Consider the following 18,592-nt stretch of genomic DNA (forward strand, 5'->3'; position numbering starts at 1 on the left):
TTACTGTAGATTTCATTCAAACAGCCTAACAAGTTTCTTTGAGTCTATAAATAGCTAAGTACAATCTTGTTGCACTCCTAGTTTTTTTCTAGCATGTGACGAATACAGAATATCTGACTACGTCGAAATTCACTATGTTGTTTCTCCAGTCATTTCGTCTACATACGGTATTGACATTGACAGAAATGCAGGTAGGTGATAAACAGGAATATTCCTCAATAAGAAAGACAGTTTTATCTCCTATTATGAAATAGGTACTACCATAAATCATATCTGACGGCCCGTTTGATGCTCAACTTCGTCATAGCTTTTCGTGGTATGACTAAGAATCCATCAAGAAGCACTCGGCCGGGAGATTGGAGCCATCTCTTGACCATTATTATAACCAATATCAAGATGGCAACATTTAAAATATGAGAGGTATATTTACGTTTTGCCCTTGATCAGGTTCACAAACCTTCCGAAACAGTGTCATGTCTCGTTCAAACATAGTAAGTTGTACGTGAATGTTTATAGGTTAAACGCGGCATTTTGGAATCATGTCGACAAATCCGAAAAGGACAGTATATGTTGGTAAGTTTGTTGTATCTGCGAGTTACTCTAAGTATCTGAAGTCTGCTGTATTAGAACTTTTTTTAAATATATTATCCGTTGCAGGATAAACCGAATCTTGCTGTGTGTAGCTTTCTATTTAATGTAATCCAACATTTTCAGGAGGATTAGCAGAAGAAGTAGACGAGAAAGTGCTCCATGCTGCATTCATACCCTTTGGGGATATAATGGATATTCAGATACCACTTGATTATGAGACAGAGAAACATAGAGGTTTTGCTTTTGTAGAATTTGAATCGGCAGAAGATGCAGCTGCAGCAATAGATAATATGGTAAGAATGTTGAACTTAGAAGGATCCCCTGGCCTCTAGGAAATGTCGGTTTTGAGTTATATTTCCCAGATGTATTTTCCAGTCTTGAAAATTGCAGTAAAAGTGCAGAATATGGTTTTGTCCATCTTCTGGGGAGTGTTTATTTCCCATGTTTTCTTCCTAATAAGGTTTGGATTTGAAGGTTATATTAGGCCAGGTTAGATTAGCATAAGTTTCCTTAGGTGCATGCATACTATACTCTGGAATTCTTATTAGGATTGGCCTTCTGAAGGCTTTATGTTCAATCTGTTATATCTTTTGCTGTAGATTCTGAAAATTATGACTTTCTGTTCCATATGCTCGATCAAGTTCCTTTCAGGATTGTAGAGTTTTATATCCTGTGTGCAGAATGATTGTATTTGAATCTATTATCCTTACTTTATTTTTATCAATGTATTTTTCAGTTTAGAAGACTGAAGGGTACTGTATAGATACTTTAACCTGAAAAATATTGTAACATACAAATTACACCTTTTAATTTTAGAATGATTCAGAACTCTTTGGGAGAACAATTCGAGTAAATCTTGCCAAACCTCAGAAAATCAAAGAAGGGTCTTCTAAGGCAGTATGGTCAGATGATACTTGGCTGCAGGAGCATGCTGGAAAGACTCTGAACAAGGATGGTGAATCTGGGACGAAACGAGCAGCAGAAGATTCTGAAAAGGTATGATTCTATATAATTTTTTTTCTTTGTCACTTCATAAGCATGCATTGTAGGTAGTCTTTGATTTGTCTCAAGGAGAGGGAGGGTAGAAATGATGGCATATATTGAAATAACATCAATTACTCAGTCCATATCTGCATTTATTGCTTAAAATGACATAGGATAGTAGCAGTGCTAACAGTATGTGATTTCAGGTTCTCATGATGGTGAGTACAAAGATGGTTGTTTTCAAGGTTGTAGCGCTGTGTAGTATGATAGAAATTTACCAACATTTCAGGGGTACTTGCTGCCTCCATCATCATCTGTCATGACTTACTGGTTCCTATATCTGAAATAAATTCCTTGCGCTCATCATACTCATTACCCTAATGATGGAGTCAGCAAGCACCGGGTCATAATATTTTTGGTGTTAACATCATCATGAAATTGACACCTTAATCTGATTTTGTGATTATGAGCATGTGGAGCTTCACCTCCACATTGCCATTCACTTTTATAAATTGGTGCTCAGGCACAGGAATATTTATCTTAATGTATTTTTTTAAAACAATGTAACAAGAATTAGGTTTAGCCATGGTAATGAAAATGACAGGTTTTTGTCTTCAATTCAAATGTGGAATTTGTGGACTAGCTGAGAAACTATTAGCTCCTCAAGAAGGACTCTGATGTCTGGAGTTTGTTAGGTAGTCTTAAAATGTACTCTGTCAAGATTACTATGTTTACTATGTAACTTACTAACTCATGGTTCAGGGTGGTCATTGAAAAGTTGATTGTTACTCAGCTGATCAAAAAATTCCAAAATTAAACTCTATCTTGATCTAGTCTTTAAAATTTACATCTTCAAATCCCATTTCTATGAGATCTACTTTAATATTATGCCTGTGGTTTTTCTGATCAGAAGTTTGAATATCTCATCTCCTTGAATGAGTATGTTATATGGTCCACCCATCTCATTCTCATTAGTTTATCTTAAAATCATTAGGTGAAGGGTACAAATTATGAAACTTTTCATTATGTAATATACTCGGTTCTCATGTTAGTTCCTCTATCTTAGGGCAATATATTCTCCTGTACAGTTTGTTCTGACACTTTTAATCACTGTTCTTCACTTTGAGAGACCAAGTGTAATCAGTGTTAACAAATGTCTTGGACATTATCCATCATCCTAATCTAATAAAGAATGTCATTTTGGAGATTATAATCTGACTCCATCCTCAAATAAAACCTACTAATTTGGGTCTAATTGATAAATCTGGTCCCTGTCTCCTGAGCTGACCCCTATCTCTTGAGCTACACTCTGGAGGTAGCTCTTTCAGTTGGGCCCAACTGAGACAGATTCCAGACTTTGAAACATTGTTTTTAATTAGATTAGGGTGATTGATAATGTGCAAGAAGTTTGTAATTTTAATAATACACCATCATTACAAGCCTTCAGATGTAATTATTATATTGCATATGTTTAGGAGGAAGAACCAGAAGTTAAGAAAGCAAAGAAAAATCCGCAAGTATACTTTGATATCAAAATAGGGAAGAACAACGTTGGAAGAATAATAATCATGCTGAGACCTGACATAGTTCCAAAGACCGCAGAGAACTTCAGATGTTTGTGCACCCATGAGAAAGGTTATGGGTACCAGGGCAGTACCTTTCACAGAATAATTCCAGAGTTTGTATCCTTAGAAAGTTATAAATGATGAACTTTATTTTGGTATATGATCTTATGTGGACAGCTGAAAATTACTTATGGTTGTTATGGTGGTCAAAACATTCCTTGTGTGGAACCTGAAGATTTAACACATTTATTGCAACAACAATCTGTTGGATCAAATCCTGAAACACTTAAATCACCTTTACATCTTCTGAACATATATCTGGAAGATCAATTTTCATATCGTAAGATGTCTAGATTTCTCAGGTCTTGTTTACCTGAGCATAGATTTTAAACTTCTAGTTGCCCATCATTCAGAAACATTGGGGACCCCTGTTATAGAGGACACAGAGTACAGCTATAAATTATAAATATGTACTGTGCTTTAAGAGGAAGCCTTCATATTCTTAATGTTTCCAATTGCAGTCTTTTTGATTTTTTGATCTCTACTTGCCTGACAAGACTATTCACTTATGAGCTAGGAACACACATTTAGCATTAATGTTTTGTCTGTTCCCATTGAATGCGATGGTGATATGGGATAAAGGTGGTTGCCATAGGGGGCCTGTGGATAAATTTGAATTCAGAACCACAAAATGGGCTCCAGTATTACCCACCAAGTGTAAGTGGGATGGTTTGTGAAAATTATAAACTGAAAGAAAACTACTTCTGGGAAGAATGTATGGTGCTTTTATGGTGATGTTATTTATGATCAATACAGGCTAAAATCAAACTTGTCTGAACATTTGTACTATTGACCACCAATATCAAATTTGATTGAAAAAGCACCATCAATGATTGCCAAATTTTGAGTGGAACATATGGATGAACAGATGGAACTTGTCTATTAAGCATTCATTTCATACAAAATAATTAAAAATTAATGGTTCTTAGAGGTACATAGGTACAACATTATCATTATTAGTATATAAAAACCTTGTCTCATGGCCACTATATTTTAAAAGAGGCTGCAGAGTATTTTAACACATCAGAGATGTTGTGTAATAATTGTTTTGGGCATGTGCTAATTTCATGTGTAATTCATTATTCTACTAAGGCAGCATTATGTAACCTGGCTGCTACAGCTATAAGTGTACACTACTTATTCACATCTGAGATTAAGATTGGCATGTTGAAAATAACATTGACATTGTCATTAAGATTTGAAGCTTTCATGACAACAGTGCATTTACAGTAGTAAACAGGATATGGCAGTACTAAGAGTGATAGGGAGCGACATGTATGTACAAATAAAGGAATGGTAAAGTGATAAGATGGAAAATGAAAATTTAGATCTGAAACTGTTTGCAGATATCTTGATTTTTACTGCACAACAAATTCTTTGTTAACAATTAAACCTTGACACACTCTCTGTTAAGCATTTAAAAGCTGTTCATAATTAAATTGTAGGGCTTAAAGGTCACAGATGGAGACTTGCACAATCTGAAGAAGAAAAAAACATTTTCCAAATTTTTGGAAAGAAAATATGAAAAATTTGCATTCATTTTAGCAGACTTTGACAATGTGTTACCATGCCTTTAGGATGCAGAACAACTCTAAACAAGAGTACAAAAATATTTGTTTCCATCTTGATATTCTTTTTTGAAAGAAAAGAACATTTTACACACTGGTAGAATTTTAGGTTGTGGTATCATTTGTAGGAGTCTTTAATGATAAACTAACTGTTCTATTCTCTGTATAGTTCAGGGATTAACAGCTTGGATGAAAATTTGTTTCTTCATTTTTAGTGAAGGAAAGCATCCTGCAGATGATAAGAAATAAACTTCTTCAAACTTTTTTTAGTCTTTCAAATGTGGCAAGACAAGATACTAATCAATATAGTCCACACCATGAGTTTTTGTCTTATAAAAATTAGAAACCCACTTTGTCTTCACCTATGATGTGCTGTCCATTTATTTGCATCATCTGAATTCTCTGCTGTATATGTTCTGCTAGTGCTCCACGGAATCCATAAAAATAGCACATCACACAACTACACAGCTGTCTGCTACCATTTATCACTTTGACACTGACAGAGGCCCAAACGTTATTGTGCAAAATATATTTGAGGTGGCAGAGAGAGGGAAAATACAGGGGGGGGGGGGGGGGGACCAGGCATTTAGTAATGTATATTCATGCAAATGAACTTTGAAGCAACATTATTCATACATAATGCCATCTTTCCAGGTATTATTTAATTTATAAGGAGTGGTATGCTAAATTGGCTGTTTGCAGGCCTGGCAGTATTGAAGCCTCTCTGATAAGTGGAAAACCCTGATTTTGGCAGTGAATGAGGTAAAACTCGGTACCCAAATGTTTTAACATCAGCAGTGATTTAGTCGCCTTGTATTTCAATGGATTCTAAAATGTTTAATTATAATTTAGAACACCCACATTCATAAAGATTGTAGCACACAAAATGCTGACACATTTATAACATTTATTAAAACCAAACCATTTAATGAAAATTCTTAAAATAATGTGACAGCCTGTAGAAATACTTGGAAATATCTGCAGAGGACATGCCACAAACTGTTAAAGTAATGCTGTATATTCTGCACACTGATTGTAATCATAATGTTATCTCTCATCGGTATCCTGAGCATCACAACTGTGAGTACCACTCCCAGTCCATGGAGTAATCATGTGACTTTTTCTTCAAAAGATTCATTATTCCCAAAGAAACAGGTAATCTCATGGACATGACAGCCATGATTGTTTAGTTGTGCAGGGAGATTTCTGAAGATGTGTCACGTGTCATTACAGACGTTTTTCACATCTCCAAGACATAATTTATCAAAATGGTGGTCATATTGAACTTGTGGCTAACTGAAGACATTTCTCAAGAAATTCTGTGTCAGGGTCTGTAAACTTTGTAACGCTTTATTCTTAAATTAATTATTTTAGGGGCATTTTCATGTATTAACATTTTTTGTGCCACTCTGTATGTTTCTTACAACTGAATGCAACCATAGCAAATTCTGTTCCTTGTAAATGTAGCCATGATTAAGTATTGCTTGGAAATAAGTGTCAATCCAGTTACATAGGTTTAATTACTGAGTTGTAGTGAGGGTCACCACAAATTTTAATCAAAATCCATTTCTGTAATTGAAAAATTAAACAGGTAGGCAGATGTATAAAGGCTTCTGACTTATGAACATATAACTTAAACATTCTTCATTTTACTCATAGAACACTGGAATATTTTTAAAATGATATATTATGTTGGCTTGTTTACTGATTGTTCTTAACAAGAAATCAGATGTGTCAGGGTGGAGATTTTACAAACCACAATGGAACAGGAGGAAGATCAATATATGGGAAGAAATTTGAAGATGAGAATTTTACTTTAAAACATGTAAATCCAGGCACACTATCAATGGCAAATTCTGGTCCAAACACAAATGGCTCCCAGTTCTTTCTCTGTACAGCACGAACAGATTGGTAAGTGATTGTGTAGGTGGAATGCCTTATTTGTAACAGTCTTCACTCTGATGTAAATATAATTTTGTCTCGTTTACAAAGGAATAGTTATGCCTGATTCTGCATAAAATGGTAGAAACTTTTTTTAACTTACTTTCATGATTTTGTATCATAACTGACTTCATTAAGTAGTATAATTTGGCAAGCTTTATAGGGTCCAAAGTTTTGTCTCCATATTCATGAAACTTAACAATAGACCATGTCCAGAGTTAGTTTTATTCAATCCACACCTTCACATCCTATTTATCTAAGTTGCATTTTAATATTATTCTTTTATCTATTCTTAGGCGTACGAAGAGGTCTCTTCATTTCAAAGTCTTAACCCTTTAATATCCAGTTATGACAAATAATATGTTCTGCCTGTTTTAATAATCAGTAACTTTGCATTTTGCCCACAGAGTGTATTTATGGATTTCATATGATTTTCAGAGTAAACAGCAATTATGTCGTTAACAGCATTAACCAGCTAACCTTTTTACTGGAGACACTTTAAAGGATTAGTGAGAAATTTCTGCTTAATCAATATTGAGAGCTTACTCTGCCTGTTAAATTCTGAGCCATAACATGGTGGCATTCTAGGATAGGAATTTACTAAGTGTTGTACCAGCCAAATAAAGAGCTTAATAATTTGCACTCTCTACTATTCTGGATATTATATGATAAAATCAAATCAAGAAGGGTCAGATGGATGGTGGAAGCAACTCACATGGGGGACATGATAAATGTATACAATATTTTGACCAGAAAATTTGAAGTTTAGATAAAACATAGTAGGTTTAGATAGTACTTAGTTTGTTTCAGTCTTTGCTTCATTTACAGTAGGAGCTAAGTTGGATAAGTATGAACGAAAATTAAATTTACCTTCTAGATTCTCATAACAAATTTTGTTAAAATCTATCAGTAATTTTGGATATGAATCATACAGGTGGACAGACAGACTGAACCTCACTGTTATGAATTAATTAATTTACAAAAATGCATAAAAATGACAGACAAGTTTGGAATTCTGAAATACTTAACATTATGTGCTTGAAATGCACAAGGTGTTATAGAAAGGATAAAGGATTAAGCATAAAGGATCCAAATGTTGGAGCGTAAGAATTGTTGTCTACTGGATTTCCTGGTTTATTTAGTGATGCTGTCAATGGGTGAGATTATATTGTGTCAAATGATAGGATTATTACTGAACAATGAATCAGATGGGTGCAGAAAAAAGTGGTCATGTCTTTAATTCAAGTTTCTATCATGGTATTTACCTGGAGGGACTGAGAAAAAACATGAGCCAGGATAGCTCGGTCTGTATAGTGACTAGCTACGACCGGGGTTCGATCCCTGATGGGGCCAGAGGATTTTTCCTCTAGCCTCTGTGTCCAGACTGGCTCTGGGGCCCACCCAGCCTCCTCTACAATGGGTACCAGGGTCCTTTCCCGGGGGTAAAGCCGGCCGGGGCGTGATGCTGACCACTCACTCCCATCTAGTGCCGAGATCAAGGAAGAGAGGAGCTATACCTCCACTCACCCCAAGCGCCTGTATGGCACGTAGCGGGACAAACTTTACTTTACTGAGAAAAAACATTAAAATGTCAGGTTAACCTGCCTCACATTTTGAATACAAACAGGTGTGCTGACCATTCAAAAATGACACTGGTAAGTGCATTATAAATATGAAATTTGACAGCTTTGAACTAGACTGTTGCAGAATTCAGTTTAAAAGGCCCTTGGAAACAACATCAATAGTTATGTAAGCCAATATATATATTGGCCTTGTAATGAAGGCTTCAATTTTCATAACTGAACTATATGTTAATGATTTCATATGGTTGCAGGTTGGATGGTAAACATGTTGTGTTTGGACATGTTATAAGTGGTATGGATGTACTGAAGAAGATGGAGGTAAGAGCAATCATGTTTTGATTTTTACTGAAAGCTATGAAATTCCTGTACCCCAACCTGTTTTGTTGACATACTCTGCAGCTGCATCATCAAGTATTTGTAACAAAGTATTCATTGTAAGACTTGAGGTTCTCACAGCGGTGAGTATGAAGATTTCCGTCTTCTGGGTTGTTGCGCTGTGTAGTCTGGTCGATGTTAACCAACGTTTCAGAGGTCATACTGCCTCCGTCATCGCCCTAACTAGCTATTGACTGAATAACTGGGGTTTGATTCCCTGAAGGTCAGGGGAAACTGGTAATCATGTGTAGAAAGTATATTTACAGGTCAGTTAAGTGCCTATTGTGTAGTAAAAAACTTTGTTAGTATTATTACAGATTTGTTAATGTCTTGGAATTTCTTAATGGTTACTTTGATTTTGAAATTATTTTTCTCTGCAGCTGTAACAGGCGAATTAATGCAGCTTTAATTTAGAGAACATATTCTGTCATGGAAACGGAGACAACTTATTTCATTAGCAGCATAATATATTGATATGTTTGTTATATTTCAGAAATGTGGAACAAAATCTGGAACTCCAACAGAGAAAGTAATAATATCGGCATGTGGGGAGCTGGTGTGATACTTATGAATGTATATATGTGAATTATAACAAGTTTTACATGTTATCAGGATTGTTATTACTGTTATCACAGCATTGCATATGACATTTGTCCCATTATTGCTGAGCCAAGTTTATCCAGGTCTGTATCAGATTTACCCAAGTTTAATGCCAAAAGGGAGAGAAAACTTGTTAAAATATTGTTTGTTTATTTTGTGGTATGGATACAAATTTCTCATTCAGTGCGAAGAAGCAATGTTAAAATATTGTAACACAAAGTTTGAGTAACTGAAGAAAGGTACAGTGTAATAAGTAGTAACAAATAACAGTTTGACATCTGACTCAAATGAAATTGATTTTGATTGTTCTTGTAAATGCACTGCATCCTGCTACACATATGTCATAGTAGGGCATGAATAAGTGAGAGGCAGGTGGTTTGGATGTATTGTCTCCACTGATGTGGCTATTCAGATGTTACAGGTGCAGTAGGACTATGTGCAAGTCTGTTTCTGGCTAAGATGTTTTTTTTTTAAATTATGACATTGCAAGGTACGTTCATGAAGAAAAACTTTCAAATTTCAGGTGTTCTTCATACTCTAATATCATCAAACAACACTGTATCAGCCTGTATGTCTGTTGTTATCAGGTTAGGAACTATGCAAGCCCCAGGATTCCCAAAGAAGTGGAGCAAACTCAGGGGACTAAACTATGAGGGTTTCTTCCTCTTGGGAGCTTTGACCCCAGGTTCTGTCCCATTGGGGCCTTTTCTTCCGATGAATTTGCCCCTTTGGTTTGCCTTACTTCGGAGCTTTGCCAACAGGGCTAGCTTCCCATAGCTCTGTGCCCCCCTCCCCCTTTCCATGCTGACTTATTGGGTTCTATAAAAGGCAGCGATTTTTTTAAACAGGTGGGTGATTATCAACGTATAAAGGAGATATATAATTAGGTAGGGACAACAAGACAATATAGTAAGTCGAGAAATGCAAAATGGAAACCTTTGTCTCGCAAAACTTTAAATATCGTACTCTGAGGTTCTCACAGCGATTATTCTTCTTCATATAGTCTGGTAGGCTTTTCCCAACATTTCAGAAAACAGCCATCTTAGCTTTATGTTCCATGGTTGTCGATTCACAGGGTTAATAGAAGTGAGCACGGTTATGTTCGTGCGACGTTTTGGTTTGCTTTGACAGCAGAGGCTGACAACTAACACTCACAGATTAATAGGGGTTGCAGCAGTCAAAAATAGGGTGCTCTGAATCTGATTTTCTGTGTAAACAACAATTTCTTGTGGAATTACTTTTCAGGTATCGTACCTCTCGAATATCATCTATGATTTATGATGTTCAAATATGACAGAAACACGATTTTCGAGAGTGATGAGCACTAACTTCACAGCACTTTAGTTCTGAAGGAAGCTCCTTGTGTTCTAGTTGTAGTGTTTGAATCGCTGGTTTTATCGTGACGTTGCATAGGATCTCTTAGATTTATACAGCTGATTTCAAGAGCCATGGACCACATCCGTTGCTTATTTCAACACAAGGGAATATTAGAAATGTCAGTGTTAAATTGTGATAGCGCGATCTGGTGAATTGAAATCGTTATAACTCAGGGAAACGAAGAAAAGGTACGTAACAGGATAAAATAGTGTAACTTAACGGGATTCGTGCTTTGAAGTTATATTCATACATTGATTGCGAATAAACATCGTGTGAAGTTGTGATAATGCGTCTCTGCTCTGTGTGATCAGGGTCTTCATCATTACGGATAACGGGATGTAGGCGTAAGGACTGCATTACTTTGATATCCAGATATAATATACAGGAATATATAACAGGGGCGATGATGATAACTGACAAGATAAACTGTAAGGTTTGTTTCAAATGTTGACATTACTAGATCGAAGTTAAAACACAAAGATGTTATATAATGAACATATAATGCACGTGGGTAACTGGAGCGAGGAAACACGATGAAGATGACTGACTTCCGTGGATGTTGCGTCATCGGGATGATGGAGGCAGCAAGCACCTCCGAAACGCCGGTAAACTTATAATAGACCACACGCCGCGACAGCCCTTAAACAGCCATATTCATACTCGCCGCCTAGAGAATCTAGAATCTCAAACAGATGTTTATGTTTGTGATTCGGAATATTGCAGTTACTATTAAGTGTTTCACCAGATGTTGCTGATACGATTAAGGTACTATTGTAAGGGATACATTCGTGAGTAAATAAATAATGGTTAGATTGTGACAAAGTAACATAATATTCCTGGAATCAACGTTGCGATTCCTCCTGCGCATGCTTATTATGTATTGCGTGGCCTGGGGTTCGTACTTCACGCCATGATCATCGGCGCAAATGTACATGGATCATTGCTTCCTAGAAATTTGCTTCTATACTTCCATAACATTAAGGTGACCGTGTGGTGTAATCTGATCAAGCAGGATGGGTCATGTAGTGGCTATAGTAGAAATGAGTAAAATATATCAAATTAAGTCTAGAATACGTGATACGAACAAACATGTGGTTCAAGATAAGGCCAGAGATGGGTTCTTGTAAACACGGTAACTAACCTTCGGGTTCCTTAAAAGGAGTGTTTTTACAAAGAATACCTGTTGGCAGTGAAAAGATGTTTTCGTGTGAGGTAAATTACTTTACACGCAGTGCTATGATCATATAAGCCGTGACTAATGAAAACCGCAGGATCATGGCCTCGAAACGCCGTCCTTTGCATTCTCCAAGTTCTAAATTAAATTTTAGGCCAAATTCAGAGACGCCAGGATGGGAAACGAAAGGAAAGAAACCATTACCAGAACCAGCGACAGTGAAACAAGTATTGTTAATGATGATTGTTCATGTCTGTAGGAGAACGTTATTCGTAGATACTAGTATAAAAGTTGCTATCTATGGAGCAACTTTGTTTCTTGTGTCTATCCTAGCAGACGTTCTGCCATTTCCGAAGACATATTTTTCTAGGTCAGATAATGTACTTAATCAGTATTTTGTGAAATTAGGTTGGGGCTGGACTTTATTTGTTACATCTCCATTTCTTTTTATGACTAGTTTCACGTACTGTTGTGGCAAACGTGACAGAATTCTGCAGCATTTTGCAAGGTTGGGTATAGCAACATTTGCTTGGTACTTTTGGACAACATTATTCTGGTATATTGAAACAGTGTATGGTCGTTGCAATGCTTCACCAGAGAAGTTCCAAACAAAAGAAACTTGTCTTGCTGGTGGATACTTTTGGCATGGTTTTGACATATCTGGACATGTTTTTATATTAATCTACAGCAGTCTTGTTCTGATTGAGGAAGCTCGTGCAATCAATGGGTGGGAGGGTATACGAGATTTGATCAGGAATGAAGAGCATGCAAGAAACGTTGGAGATGTTTCAGTCACCAGTAATCCTTTACGAGGACTATCTTTTGAGGAATTCTCAAACCTTAAAGAGTCCTATGACAAATTTACCGTATACATCAGGTTATTCTTCATTGCAATGACATTTTTATCAGTGTTATGGGATGTTATGTTGGTAAGCACAATTCTTTATTACCACAAAGTGATAGAAAAGTTTGTTAGTGGTGCCATTGCCATTCTCACATGGTTCTTTACGTATCGTTACTGGTACACTTTACCTCGGGCATTACCAAATTTACCTGGAGAAGGACTGTTCAAATATAAGGATGTTCGGCAACCCAAGGAGCCTGCAAAGCGAAGAAGCATAACTACTGCTCCCCAAAGTAATGCTAAACATCAGCTTCCAACATTCATGGGGATGCCTCTTTATGGATTACGAAATCAGGAGAACAGAGAACAGAAGGATGAAGATACAGATATTGAAACAGACACACAGTTGAATTCATCAAATAAATCATAAGAATGTACCACCTTCAATAACAGAAAGCTCTCATTTAAAAGATTCATTACATTTTCAAGTACAAATTTTACATTTTAGTGCATGGTGTTAGTGCCTGTTTGTTTGAGTGTTTTGCAATTTTCATGTGATCCTGCCTTAAAAAAATTATGGATTCAAAATACTTATATTGAAAAACTTCTTATCTGTATTTGATATGCCACAATGTAACCCAAAAACCAGGATATCTTTTTAAATTTGAACTATGATATGTATTTTTGGCACTTATATGATGTTAAGATGTTGTATTTGTTTTTTGTTTTTATTTTATTGTGAGGGAATAAGATAAAATTATGTTTGTTTTATCGCTCAGATATGTAATTAAGAAGCTTTCTCTCTAGACTATTAGACTTGACAGTGAAGTCATATGTGGAAATTATTTGAGAGTTGGTGATTCAAATGTTTATTTATCACAGTAATTGCAAGAAGTACTCTCTTGTTTGTCAGATACGAAGGTCACTCAATATAATGTGAAGTGTTGATAGTTTATGTCCTTTCGGAAGTATGTTTACAAGTCTTCGAATCTCCTCTTGTTGTGCGAGAAATATGCTGGGATATTTTTCATTTATGTATAATATTGAAGCTAGAAACATTCATTTTATATCATATTGTGTTATGTGTTATAACTAACAAAAGACGGTTCATAATGTATTAATTTGTAAACATTACTATGATAGATAATGGAATTGTATTTATTTAGGATAGATACTTTTAAATACTTTGTGCTACTTTTCCGACAAAAAATGTGTTGTTAATTTTTTCTTCAGAACAAAAAGAGTAAAATCTCATTTTAACCCACTCATGGTCACAGCTAATAGGCTTATTTAAATAGTAAAGCTATTTTGATGTTGTATTGACCATATGTTTGACAGTATATGGAAGAGGTTGTGGTAAAGTGAAAAGTAGAATTCTGTTAACAGTAAAACTAATAATTTATAACAAAACAATTACAGAGAAATTGATAAACCTTAAAAGTTGAAATATTCTACAATGAAAGTTTCCACATAAAAGGTAAATAGTGACTACTGTCATATTACATTCTTTTTGTGAATTTAGTTTCATAGCTTGTATGCTAACACTGGTCACTGGTCACAATATATATCTCAAGTTATCTACCTGATACCCTAGGTATGTTAGTTCTAAAATATTTTTACTGTTTCAGTTACTTCCTAGATATATATAGAAAAATCATAAAGGTATATGCTGAATTTGGAGGGTGTTTGATAAAGATTTCTACTTACCATGTAGAAAAATTGTGTTTTGTCCTTTTTTGTACTACTGTGTCATGCTTCATATTCAGTAGGTTCCAGATACAAATCTTGCCTCAGATACTGGTTATACTGAATTATATTTTTCATAGTTTTTCTCAGTCCTTAAAGGAAAGTGCCTTCAATTAAACCATGACCCCTTCCATATCATTTTTAATTCATTCATTACTCATCCTGTAATTTGATGATGTAGTCTGAGCTGTTTACAGAATTGTTAAGGAACCAAAAATAAATTGTGGAACTTTGCAGTGGTAGTGGGATGATGGTGACTTGGAAGCAAACCTGGCATTACCAGACAGGGCAATGCAAGCAGGCACACAGACACAACAAAGATGCTGTGGATCAAACCCCTGTCATCCAATTTGTTGTCAGTCACTATACTGACTGAGTTAAAGGTTTTCTTAATGGTAGTGTATTAAAAGGAGGCCAGGGCAGCTATTTTTGGGTGACAAATCAATTGTTAGGCAGACTTCCCTAACCAGTACATTTATACAAAAGCAAATTAATGTAGAAATGGTATTTTGAAATACATATTTCCTATTGATTCTAGTGACAGTGAGACATTATTGCATACTTAATGCTGCATACTCAAAGATATGATCGTTGCTGTGTATTCTTGATAAAACTTATAGTATAAGTCACAAACATTTGAAATTATTCTCTAGTATATTCTTATTCAGTTGTCCCAATAAAAACATTTTATTGATTCTAGTAGTGTATTCTTTCTAGTATGAGATCCTAGAGATCTTCACAATAAATCACGCTAAAATGTAATGCATAATGAGTGGTGTCCACTCATGCATACTAGCTGTCTTACAGTTATTATATCACTAGTGCTATGAAGAGTAATATTTGGTCTCCTTCATGCCTGGCTTTAGTCTTACATACATCCATGTCTTGACCAGTCTGACTTCAAAAGCTACTGATCCAGTCTGTATGTTTGTCTGATTTTCATGGGTTATGTACCATGCATATTCTCTGTTTCTGATGGGTTTCTTGTCTTTGTTGTGTGTGAGAGAGGGGGATCTTCATTTGGTTCTAAGCCCCTGCTATGTCAATGTAAGTGCTGATTGCTGAGGGAGGGGGAGAGCCATGTTGGTCATTAGCAAAATTGACATAACTACAAATTTCCTATGGCTTGTGATGGCAACATTTTTTTATAAAGGTGAGATTCATGTTATCATGAGCAAAGTATGAAGGTGACTTGGGTCCTGGGATGTTACACCATTTAGTCTGGTAGACTTTATTATTGTGTAAACCTATTTTAGCTGTCTGTACTAGCGTGATCCATGACTGCCAGTATCAATATTTTGCTTTCCTTCTGTAGAAAGCTATTTTATTCTTGCATTATATTTTTATTATATAGTGAATAACTGTTTTCACTGGACTGTTACCTTTTTCATTCATTCTTTGCTTAATAACTGCATGCATGGACTAATCTTGTGACAGGTAATTTTTATGGTAAACAGTGGCAGAATAAAATTTCAAATATGTTACTCCTCTAATGATAGTTTGAATGAATAGATTAAGAAATTCAGCACATAGATTATACCTATATTTAATTGTGTTTTGCGTTGATAGTTTTTCGTTGGAAAACAGGCAAATCTATGAAAAGTTGCATAACATTTGTATCAAAAACACTTAAATTTGCTGTTCCAAAGTGAAATTTGGGCCAGAATATAATAAGATGGGTATATGATACATAACACAGCCGTATACCTCATTTGATGTATGTAGGGGGAGGATGCTGGTTTAAATAGCAGTGGACAGTAAATAGCTCTGGTTTCTTGTACTTATCTTTAGGAATTGATGTAAACCACAAGGAACATACAGTAAGTTATAGGACTGGATTTCCTTTAACTATTTTGTTTGGGATGAAATGATGAATTATACATGTCTTCATATATAACATCAAACATTCTTCTGGTGATGTTAACTCCATATGTGAATGAAATTATTGGGATCATCAGTGTGGGTTCAGACTTAACAGATCAACAATTGATCAGATCTGCATCCATCAGATACTAGAGAAAAAATGGGAGTACAGTGGGACCATACATCAGTTGTTACTGATTTTAAAAAAGCCGATGACTCTATTAAGGGAGAAATGTTACACTATATTCTCATTGAATTTGGTATACCAAAAAAGCTAGTGAGTCTAATAAAAATGTGCTTAAATGAAACCTGTAGCAAAATTCGAGTAGGTAAATATGTATCTGAGACATTCTTCATCAAGAGCGGTCTAAAACAAGATGCTTTGTCTCCCTTGCTCTTTAACTTTGCACTAGAATATGCCATCAGGAAAGTCCAAGATAGGCAGGAGGGTTTGCAATTGAATGGGACAAATCAGCTATTGGCATATGCTGATGATGTTAATTTATTGGGGGACGATATTAATACAATAAAGAGTATCACAGAAGTTTTACTAGAAGCTAGTAGAAAGGTGGGGCTAGAAGTAAATTCAGAAAAAAACTAAGTACATGTTAGTATCTCGTCAGCAGACAGGCGGGCAAAAGCATATTAGGGTGACTAATAAATCCTTTGAAAGTGTGACAAAGTTAAAATATTTGAGAAAAACAATAATAAATCAAAATTATATTTATAAATGACATATTTATAATTTATTTACAAATAATAACCAGAGCAAATGCTCGCTTGATTAAATAATCATTCTGCAGGATGTAGGCAGCCCTAAGTGTAGCTGGGAAGAGTGTTTTTGAGCAGCTGTAGAAAGACAAAATGACAATGATTAGTCATTAGTTAAGAATTTAAGTAGGCCTAGCTTACTGATTTACTGTGATCCTACAATTATAACTGCTATATTATAAGGTATGGTGTTTGAAAATTTAAGATAATCAAATATGGTTATGAGGATTCCTTTCATGTATTCTCTAGTTTTGTATAATTATACAATGCACATTTAACAGCCATGTTTGATTGATAGAATGAAAACATTGTTTATACTCTCAGATAAAGTGGCCATTAAAATTACTCAGTCTAAATGAGAATTGAAAAGTTTTTAAAAAAGTTCCCTAGTATCTGGGAATACTGGGAACGACCCGTTCTTCAAGTGCCTGAGCACTGCGGGTCCCAACTTTTCATTGGCTTGATCTATAGACATTCGGTAGGACTCCTCGGACGAGGGATCGGCCCGTCACAAGGCCTCTACCTATACACAAGACAGCATGACACAGAAAATCGCAGACAAACATCCATGGCTTGAGTGGGATTCGAACCCATGGTCCCAGTGACCAAGCGGCACAAGGCCCACGCCTCAGAACGCGCAGTCACTGCGGACCCCTCCCTAGTATCACATTTAATTAAGATTGGTTTATCCATTCATGAGTTATTTCATACATTGAGACAAATGGCTGGATGGAGCAGTTTTAATAGACACTTTGCAGTGTTATTAACATGGCTAAAGAAGTAGCATTTAAAAATACAATTTGTAAACAGTTTGCTTACTGGGTTGTCTGTAGAGGCAAGACTTTATTATTACATGCTTTAACTAAAAGCTGTTGTTATTGACCCTGATAAACAAAGTACTGACTACAGTAAAGCCTGTCTAAAATGGAGTCTGCCTTCATTAGAAAATTTGTTACGTCCAAAGAATACAATCTTGAATGATGTAGAATTACTCACAATAAACAGAACTTGTTGAACACAGAAATGGAGACATAAAATTTGTACTATTCAGTAACAATGCAGATTACATATGCAAGAATTTCTAGCTCATGATTTGGATCATGAATATTGTCCATATCATATTACTTGGCTCAGTATGGCTTGGTTTGAATAGTCGGATGGAAAAACACTGCAACATCATCTTCATGAGTCTACTTCAATATTTCTAGAAGCACATAACTATTATAAATGAGCTCAGGTCACTAGAATTCCATTATAAACAGGTTTTACTGTATCTATACTGAAACTGGTATTTCTAGATCTGATTGAAGAAGAATGAGTATGTATTGTGTGTGCATATTGATTCCAAGAATTTGTAATAAATTTTTATATTTTATACACGTATGAAATGGATTCTTTTCCAGATGTTACTGTATGAACTACTTTTGTATGATACAATATAATTGAAATGTTTTAAAATGTGTTACTACTCATGCCAGTGTTGAGAATGGACAAGAACATTACAGGTTGTGCATATAAATTTCTCTCTTCTGTTCACGAAAGTTTTTTCA

General features: G+C 35.4%; 2 protein-coding genes across 2 annotated transcripts; both read left to right on the forward strand.

Moving 5' to 3' along the window:
• Nucleotides 1-420: 420 nt before the first annotated feature.
• On the forward strand, nt 421-9,275 carry cyp33 (peptidylprolyl isomerase cyclophilin-33). Its single transcript, XM_022079353.2, has 7 exons — nt 421-573; nt 715-884; nt 1,408-1,587; nt 3,051-3,257; nt 6,498-6,679; nt 8,544-8,610; nt 9,161-9,275. Exons 1-7 carry the CDS (start codon nt 540-542, stop codon nt 9,227-9,229), a joined length of 909 nt encoding a protein of 302 aa, XP_021935045.1. The 5' UTR covers nt 421-539; the 3' UTR covers nt 9,230-9,275.
• A 689-nt stretch (nt 9,276-9,964) lies between these two features.
• Fitm (acyl-coenzyme A diphosphatase Fitm) lies at nt 9,965-18,419 on the forward strand. Its single transcript, XM_022079351.2, has 2 exons — nt 9,965-10,832; nt 10,956-18,419. The coding sequence occupies exon 2, from the start codon at nt 11,920-11,922 to the stop codon at nt 13,090-13,092; it is 1,173 nt and encodes a 390-aa protein (XP_021935043.1). The 5' UTR covers nt 9,965-10,832; nt 10,956-11,919; the 3' UTR covers nt 13,093-18,419.
• The last annotated feature ends 173 nt before the right edge of the window (nt 18,420-18,592 follow it).

This window comes from Zootermopsis nevadensis, unplaced genomic scaffold (genome assembly GCF_977971745.1).
Source record: "Zootermopsis nevadensis isolate Lab colony 2312 unplaced genomic scaffold, Znev_1.0 Znev_ptg000028l, whole genome shotgun sequence".
Classification (NCBI taxonomy): Eukaryota; Metazoa; Arthropoda; class Insecta; order Blattodea; family Termopsidae; genus Zootermopsis; species Zootermopsis nevadensis.